General features: G+C 40.0%; 1 protein-coding gene across 1 annotated transcript; it reads left to right on the forward strand.

Moving 5' to 3' along the window:
• Positions 1-1,118: 1,118 nt before the first annotated feature.
• LOC149953681 (uncharacterized) lies at positions 1,119-6,462 on the forward strand. The gene is made up of 2 exons (XM_090170274.1): positions 1,119-1,778; positions 4,958-6,462. The coding sequence occupies exons 1-2, from the start codon at positions 1,490-1,492 to the stop codon at positions 6,277-6,279; spliced, it is 1,611 nt and encodes a 536-aa protein (XP_090026400.1). The 5' UTR covers positions 1,119-1,489; the 3' UTR covers positions 6,280-6,462.
• The last annotated feature ends 3,081 nt before the right edge of the window (positions 6,463-9,543 follow it).

Genomic DNA, 9,543 nt, shown 5'->3' on the forward strand with positions numbered 1-9,543 from the left:
TTAATATGATTTTAACAGTTTCCACATTAACGGTAAACCAGGGTACAGGACGGTAATATACTTATTTAGGCAAATTGGACGATACTAAATGGTAAAGTTTGTTTTCAGTTCGACGGCCAACGAAAACCAGATTGGTGCCATTAAAATTTTTACAGATATAATATAATAACTCATTATTAAAATATTAACAAATTAATAACGCTATGAAATGCAGTTATTTTAGCAAAACGCTTAAAACAGATATACGTTATTTTGACTCTAATATTCTACAATATATGATTTTGGTGGTCCATTCTCAAGGTCAAATGTTACTTATGTACAATTATTTCTGAGGACCTCTTTGAATATTCCTAATTTCCCTACCACGGACTGGGCTGCAATTATTAACAATATATAATACCATTTATTAGGTCCTCAATGTAGCAAAATTCAACTTCCTATCAACACCTGGCAGACAGTGACAAATCAATCAATGCGTTCTTTTGTTTATTGCAATTTACAATTTCGATCAGAGAGAGAGAGAGAGAGAGAGAGAGAGAGAGAGAGCCGGTTATTGTTGTATGTTTCCATATGCCTCCCTTATTGTCCTATTTCCTAAATGCATGTCCGGTAGAGTATGGGCACCCACATGTTCCTCCACACTCTAAATGTCCGGTGAAACGCCGTATTACCCCTAAAACCTACCCACTATGTCGCTAACCCCTCCCCAACCAACCCTCGTCAACACCTGTTTCCGCGTGGTTCTTCCACGGCGACGCGAAAAAGTCGCTAGTTTTTGACGCCCCGCGATCGCAACGCCGCGCGTGGAAACCGCGACAACTTCCAAAAATCCCCGACAAAAAAATGTACCCGAAAATTCCCTCACCCGTAGGCCGAAGTTCGCGTTCCCACCGCCGCGCGGCGTGCCAAGTCAAAGAGAAAAAGCTCCCAGAGAATTGTAACAATTTAACCGTTTGCGCTCCGACGATTATTCCACCGAGTCCACCAATCAGCTCGCTTCTTCAGTCTTTGCGCTCCTCGTTTGTAACCTCCGATTGGTGGATCTACGTACGGTATCGCGATCTAGCGGTGGAAATTGGAAGTTTGCGCCGCGGAGGGAATTTTCGAGCGTTCTTTTCGGCATTCTCGTTGCTACACTTTTTTGGACGCGTTTTTGGGGTAGCCGGGTACGATCAAAGAGCGCCGTAGTCCGGGGGGATGCTGGCGGGATTTTAGGAGCTTTTATCACCTGCTTTTTTTCGGTACCTCTCCCCCTGATCGGCGAGTTGTCCCCCCCTCTCGGTGGTTGTTGTAGGGTACCCCAAAAGGAACCGTATCCCCTAACCCCGGGCTCATTCGAGTTGGACCTCTCCTAGAGTTAATATCGTCGAAAATCGTGGCTTCCAACTTTTTGGGATCTCAGCAGTGGTGTGCTCCCGATGTATTGAAAGACGCTGGACTAGATTGTTATCAGTCATTTTTCAAGGGTTTCTCCTGACATTGTCTCGCGATGCCTCGATCGTTCCTCATCAAGAAACACTCCAAAGGAACCGGTGTGGTCAACGCCGACGAAACTGTCGTCGTGAAGACGGACTTCATTCCGCGACAAACGGACTTATCCACGGTGGTCAGTTTGGTGCAACCCGTTGCGCCCAATTCAGTCATTGTTTCGGCCTCGCGTCCGGTCATTTACTGTCCGGCCAGGATGCCTTACTTACCGTCGCCCATGGAAACTCCTTACGACGATCCCAGGATGGTCAAAAGAATGCCGGAACATAGGCTCATTGATCATTATTATGGTAAATACCGTTTTATTTTTGTGGTTTGTGGGTTGACATTTTGTAGGCCTGGATACTTACGGTTAATGTCACGAACTTTTGGTTAATTTACGAGTTTGTTTAAAGGGTTACTGACACGTGTTTTAGGAAATAAATATTATATCATTTTATATTTTATTTCGAATTAATCTTTAATTGAATATAATTTTATCCAATAACGTACGGTTCAATATATTCAAATTAATTCCTCAATCAAAATATTCAAATTGACGTTTTCGAATTCGATTGAAACTTCCCGACTTCCGGTCGTCTGCTTAGACCGACTTAAATTACTTAAAATTATTATTAAAGTTTCAAAATAATTTTTAAGAAAACTTAACATTAGATTAAAGTTTACTATTTTATATCATTTGAATAATAATTTTAAAATTAGCCGATTCGATGGATTACCGATAATGTTCCAAGTGTATTAAAATAATAACGTAACCCTTCCGTTAGCCACAGAATCGTTTGAATGTTGAGGGCATTAACGTAACGAAACACTGCAGACAACAACCTAAAAGAGAGAATTCTAACGCATTCCGTTTCAAATCAGATTAACGTTAATCCAGTTTAAATTTTCATTTCATTGGAAAATGAAATATTTAAATATCAAACTCGGAAATTAAGCCAAAAGTTCTAACAACCGTTAAAACAAGTCATCGCCGTAAGTTACGTTAGGTCACGAACAATAACAGAGTCAAAAGCGAGCTTCAAACATCCGTTACTTTCGTTAAAAGAGTAGCGGGTACCGTGACGAAACCCCCCCTATTAATTAAACTAAATACCGCTACCTTTTAGAACACCCTTTTACGCGTTTCTGTAAAATGAAGAATCGAAGGTCGAGGAGCTCCCGATTGCGAAAGACGTCGGTTCGGTCGCATGCCGTATGGCGCCGCCACTTTCAGAGAAAAACGCCGGGAGCGCCCCGAGCGCTTGCCGACGAAATGTTGAATATTATTCGGCCGACTCCGCGACAGGTGCTAGCCTCGGCTGATAATGATAATACCCAAAAAAAAAGGTCCTTTCCGATATTTGGCCCCAGGGTGCTACCGGGCACACGCGGCATCGGCCAAAGCGGCCCATCTCGCCGATACCATTCATTATGTTTCCCTATCCCAGAGTCGTGATAAGTCAATGTCGTTTTCGGTTAGCGATGAATAACAGATTGGTTGCTTGTTTTTGATGGGTAGCTTCTCGGTATTTTCTTAATCGAGGACTTGTTTCAGTTATTTTTAAAATTGCCGAAACACTTTTGATTTGAAGGATTATAAATTTAGTTTTTCGATGGATAATTTTATGGGTGTTTCGGTCTGTTTATCAGCGGGATGGCTTTGGTCGCTTTTATTGGGTCAAAATAGATCCTGGAGTGGTTTTAATATAGGGTGCTTTAGTTATATTCGGTGTGGTTTACCTTGGTTTAAATTAGGGTGGTTTTTCCTGGTTATATTCTCTAGGGGAGTTTGCTGCACTCATATTTAGTGTGGTTTCGCGTTGGGTTATTTTTGGCAAATTTTCCATGGGATTTGCCTGGGTTATATTTGGTGTGGTTTCGTTGGATTATATTTGGTGTGGTTCTATTAATTCGTATTTGGTGTGGTTTCCTTGAATTATTTTCGGTATGTTTTGTCTTGGTTATAAGTACTGTGGTTTTTTTGGGTTTTATTTGGTGTGGTTTTCTTGGGGTATATTTGGTGTGGTTTTTCTGATTTCTTTGGGGCTTGTTTGTCGATTAAATTAGGGTATTTGACTTTATTTGGGATGGTTTTCTTAAAGATTTTGAGATTGTTAGGTTATATTGGGTTATATTATTACCATTAGTAAATTAGAAATAACAAATAGTAACAAGTTCTTAACAAATATAAAATATTTTTGACATGTATTCGATATTAAAATTTTAGAATCTTTTTCCTTTTTGTAAAATTATAATGGGAGCTTTTAAAACCTCAGGAAAAAAACCTCAAGCAATATACTTTTAAACGAACGAAAGATGTCACCTGCGAATAATTGAACATTCCCTTGGGGGGGTTTCGTGTCCAAATGATAGACATAAGCACTCTCTCTGTCTTAGACCTAAGGGGGGGGGGGGCGCACGCGAGGGATTGCATAGGGGCTTTCGAGATAAAAAAAATCCAAGAAAAAAGCGTGAACAGTGTGTCGATAGGCGCGTGCGACCTCAAAATGCGACGCCCCCCCCCCCCTAAACCAAAAAAAAACTAGCTCTTATCTCAGAACGTCTCGAACTGATAAGAAAAAAATCTAACAGGTGGCACCGGTGTTTTTGCGACGGCCCTAACATTGGCCCACCTCCCCCTGGGCTGCCACTTTTACAAACGCTGTTTATTAGGCTTAGAGTTAATTTTCTACGTCGGGGGGGTCGGTTATTCTCCCCCCCCCGGTCGCTTTTTTATCTGGGGTGTTATTAGGACAAATAGGCGGTTCATAGAGACAAATCTTGGCAAGTTTCGAGTGGTGGCGAGATTACGCGTTTCAGCGTCGAGGAATAACGTAGTTTGAACCGAAGAATTTTGAACGGTTGCCTTTTTAATGTCTAACGCGGGATTACGTAAGTAAATAGTCACTGTTTTAGATACGGAAGGATTACCCATAATTTGACCTCTTCCGCTGTAGCACCTGGTGGCTTTATTATCTTCGTATGTTGCGAAGGATGCGCTAAATGATCGGGCGAGAGGGCGTTCGTGATTTGCTCGTTTACGTCGTCTGCTTTTTACTTTCTTAAAGCGCGTGTCTCGAACAAAATTTAGGTAAAAATTCCAGATTTCTTTCCTCCAAAGGATTTCTTAAAAACTAATTCTCAAAAATATATATAAGATTTAAACATCCCAAAAAATCTAGGATTCTTGAAAATATCAATTAGGATTTTCAGAAAATCTTAAATATTTAGTAGGATAATTTTTAAAAACGAAATCTAGGATTCGAAGATTGGCTATTTAAGAACCAAATCAAAGATTTTGGAAAACGAAATCTTTGCTAAAAAGGCAAATGTCCGAGCCCTCGGTGGTAACATTCATAAGAACTAAGCCCAAACAGAAAAGGTTTAAACAACGTAATTTGAATATAGGCTAACCAGTGTAGTTCTTTACAAATTAATTTATTCGTAACTTATAGCGTTTGTTTAACAAGAATTCGTATTATTTCAGACGAAAAAGGCCCGTACGATTTGAGCGTGAAACGAAGATCTCCTTCGCCTCGACCAGAGCCAGCGAGGGACACTGGTCACCGGGCGTCCGTCCTGGCCGGCCCGTCTCCGCCTCCCACCCCGCCGTCGTCCGCCGAGAAAGGGCTGACCCCCCCGCCGGCCCTGGCCATGATATCTTCGAAGTTGAACGCGTCCAATTTGGCGCTGAAGAGCGAACTGGAAGCGCCACCTAGTTGGCACCGTCCGCACCCGTTTCCGCCGTATTTATCCTTCAACTTTCCCCTCTACTCGCTTCCGGGTCGCAACGTGGCTCATCCGGTCTCTCCGACCTCGGACGGATCCACGCTTTACCAGCCGCCCAAATACTTCCCGTCTTCTCATCTGATGCCGTTATCGCCGCCCCGATCGTTCGGGAGCGTCCACTCGCAGAATCCGACCATCGTGCGACCCGAAGCCCACCATCCAGCCCACGTCTCTCCCCACCATCCGCACCACGAACTCTCTCCGCGCGTGCCGTCGCCCAAAGACTACCAGGAATACATCAAAGAGTATTCCTCCTCGACACCCAGCGCCGGTTATTTCCTCCCGGGACATCATTCGCCGACGCTGCAACACTACCAAACGAGACAATTGCCGTTAATTCACCACCCCACCACCTTCACTCCCGAAATCGTGCCGCCCGCATTTTGTAGCACCACCCCGCCGTGGTCCTCCTCGGAGGACAGCGGACACGTCGGACAAAAGCCTCAACCGTCGCCCTGTTCCAGCAGCGACAGCGATTCGGGACGAGAGAACGCCATGGTGACGTCCTCCTTACCGGAAGGTAAACGACGCAAAACGAGTTCGGGTCCCGCCTTCAGCCCCGTGTCCGCCAACGGAGAGAGTCCCCGCTACCAATGCAGCGACTGCAACAAGAACTATTCGACCTACTCGGGACTCTCCAAACACAGACAATTTCATTGCGCGCAAACCCAAACTAAGAAATCGTTCAGTTGCAAATATTGCGAGAAGGTGTACGTCTCTTTGGGCGCCCTCAAGATGCACATCCGGACACACACCCTTCCGTGCAAGTGCAAACTCTGCGGCAAAGCCTTTTCGCGTCCTTGGTTGCTACAAGGACACATCAGAACTCATACCGGAGAAAAACCATTCTCGTGTCCTCATTGCAGTCGGGCCTTCGCGGACAGATCCAACCTGAGGGCCCATTTGCAGACGCATTCGGACGTCAAGAAGTACAGTTGCAAAGCCTGCTCGAAGACTTTCTCGAGGATGTCGCTGTTGCTAAAGCACGAGGATGGCGGTTGCGGTGCCAGCCAGCGCTGATCGATCGACGCATTCGCTTCAAAAAACAATATTGTGCCAAAATTTAAACGTTTCAAGTTTCTTACCCACCGAAAAAGAAAATTGCTATAGAACAAATGAACTAAAAACTACGCCAGCTAATTGTTAGGTCTTTTAATAAAAAATAAAGCACCAAAACTATGTCCCAAACATTTTTATCAATTTCTGGGTGAGTGAAGTTCGTAAGAATTTCATTTTCAAAATACAGCCAAAAATAACTACCATTTTTACAAATAAATCGAAGATACCGACTAGACGTACCCTAAAATGTACGAATTCTTACCACTCGCGAGAAAGTATTCTTACTAACTTGGCGCACCCATTGCGATTAACAAATTAAAAGAAGTTTAATAAAAAGCTTGAATATATCTAAGGATCCCAAACTCCAGAAAAAAATCTAAAATGAGCCAAACCACCTTTTCCAAGACAGTGAAAAAACAGGCGCCATGACGACTATCAAAATTGAAAAAAAGCAAAAAATCTTGGTCAGGTGGTCCCCGTGGCACCGTAGAACGCGTGCCTCACACCTGCCCCTACCTCCGTTTCTTACAACATCTAGTAATTCGAATTTCATTATTATAGTCCCAAAAATATCGATAGCGCGGTTGCAGTTGGAAATGAGACCGAACGCCGTACACTTTTTAACGAGTTTTCTTCCCGCTTTCGCTTCGAACCAGGACTGCGACGACCTGTCCATGGTCTTCTGGTCCTTCGCGGATTCACCTGCTACCCGCCGGGGCACCGTGTGTCTCGCTCTGCTTTTTTTAAAACATATTTGAAGTCGTCCTCTAAAGAGAAATTTTTCATTCTCCGCGGGTCCCTCGGCCATGGGCCCTAGCTACTCTCTAGAAATTGGCCTAAGGCTTCATTTTCCCCAGAAATTCTTTGATTGCTTTAGTGACCTTGCCCTTGTATGATTATGATTACTCTCGCTATCTGCTTCTTTTAAATTGTTAATTGCACGTTGCGCGTCTGTACATTCGGAAAACTCCCGAAATTGTCTAGTTCAGAAATTTTATCTTTTGTTTTTAATTTATTCTTAATTTAATTTAAAAAAAATTGTCCTCGCTTTGGAATTGTTCCTTCGCGCGTGAATTTATTTTGAATTTATCAAATATTTAGCATGCATTTAATTCTACCTTTTTAAAATTTATTTTAATACAAATAAATTAATTTTACCTTTTCTAAATTTAGATATTTGTATAAAAAGTAAATTTTTAATTGTTCAACCCAATGAATTATCTTGTAGTGGAACTTACGTTACTCGTTTCAAATACTCATTTGAAGTACATTGAAAATAAATCTTTAAATTTAAATTAAATTAAATTTGAGACATTTTCTAAATTAACAAATTAGTTCAGTTAAAATATTTTGACTACTTGCGTATGAAATCGATTTACGCAATAAAATTAGTTGAAAAAGCCTTGTTTAAAACTAATTTTATTGGGTAAATAAAGTGGTTTTAAATGTTTATTTTTGATTTATCAAATTAATTTGGGGCAATTTCTATGTTATCAAATTAAATTACTACAATTTCTAAATAATCAAATTAAATTACTACAATTTCTAAATGATCAAATTAAATATTTGATACGTAAATATTTAATTTCCTCGAATAAATGCGAACGGATCTCCCAAAAAAATCGGATTGACCCTTAGGCGCACCTGTCCCGGATAACTGACAGGTGAAACAAGCGGCAAAGGAAGGAGATGAAGTCCTCCTTATTTTCGATTCATTCTGGCCGACGCAAAAAAATATCCGAATCAATTTTCGCACAGGATTTCCTACAAATATTTAGCGTTGAATGCGGCTGTCCAAAGAAGAAAAAAATGTTTCCGCGCGACCCCACAATTTTGTTGAATCCCCACCCCGTAACCCCCAGAACCGCCCCTCGACCCCGTCGCGAAATTCCTTTCACGCACAAATCCTACACTTAGGAACATACCCGTGAATTCTGTAAATTCTTGTGCCACATTGCTATGTAAGGGGAGAATCTCGAAATCATTCAGAATCTGATCAAAAATGTGACCGGAAATAGTTTATAAATATAAAATATATTGTGATTGTAATTTTTTTTTGTTAAATTACCGTTTAACTAAATTAATTTTTTGATCGATTTTGTTGAATATTCGAAACCTTATTCCTTGAATTTATATTCACTAACCTATTTTTTAAACGAAAATTGGCTCAATTGTATAGACTGATTTTTTTTAAAATTCGTAACGCTCACTTTAAATTTGAACACGGCCATAGTTCTAAGTGCCATTGAGTTACTTTGTTGGTACATGTATTTATGTTTTATACGCATTTTTTTGCATATTGAAAAAAAAACGTTTAAATTAAAACTTAAACGTTTGCTAGTCACAATTATTTTTTCCTACTTTTTTCAATTTTGGCAAATTTCACACGAGCTCACTATATATATTATTAATGTTTTTTGTCACATTTTTCTTAAAAAGTATTTCTAAATACAGGGTACGCAATGAATGAATACATTTTTTATATATTTTTTCTTCGATTTCCACGTTTGGAAATTATGTAAATTTTTAATTATTACAAAAATATCTCTAGTTGAGATTTATCGAAATTTATGCCAAATTTTTGTACATATTTTCCTCGCATCGTTTTGTGAAGTATGTTAGCACTCTGTTGTATCATAGACGGCAAATACTGTCTAAGGTCGTAGTACGTCATTTTCTGAAAAAAAATTTGTTAAATTTGAAAACATAAATGATAAAATTTAACGGAGCATTTTTTATGTTTACTACTTTATATATGAATTGTACAAAAGTTATATTATACATGTATTATATCAGTACATCAATAAAAGCGTTATATTTCGAAATATTTAAGATTTTTTTATTTTTATAGTTTGGTTTTTTGTTTTAGTTTTAAACCAAAGTAGATTTAAGTCTATTTTTAAGTCTTACACCCTGCCCACGTAATTTTGACCTTCGAACGAAAATGAGAACTTTTCTAGCTTAATGTGGCATGTTTATAGTTTGGTGTGGGTGTAGTACACCCATGTTTTTTAATTCTTTCGCCGGCTCCCAAAAATGATAATAAGCAGTTTAAAATTTTTAGCAGAATAGACTAAATTTATTTTGGCTTTCAAAATTCCAAAATACAAGTTTAAATTTCCTCGAATAAATGCGAACGGATCTCCCCAAAAAATCGGATTGACCCTTAGGCGCAAGTTTAAATTTTAATAATCGGATAATTTTATTTTCACGAAAATATTTGTC

Source organism: Leiobunum rupestre, chromosome 3 (genome assembly GCF_980474605.1).
Source record: "Leiobunum rupestre chromosome 3, qqLeiRupe1.1.hap1, whole genome shotgun sequence".
NCBI lineage: Eukaryota > Metazoa > Arthropoda > Arachnida > Opiliones > Sclerosomatidae > Leiobunum > Leiobunum rupestre.

What these genes read in the sequence shown, in the direction of transcription:
- LOC149953681 (XM_090170274.1), top strand. Translation starts at nt 1,490, where the DNA reads ATGCCTCGATCGTTCCTCATCAAGAAACACTCCAAAGGAACCGGTGTG. An exon ending in GCTCATTGATCATTATTATG is followed by an intron (nt 1,779 to 4,957) that starts GTAAATACCGTT and finishes GTATTATTTCAG; the next exon opens with ACGAAAAAGGCCCGTACGAT.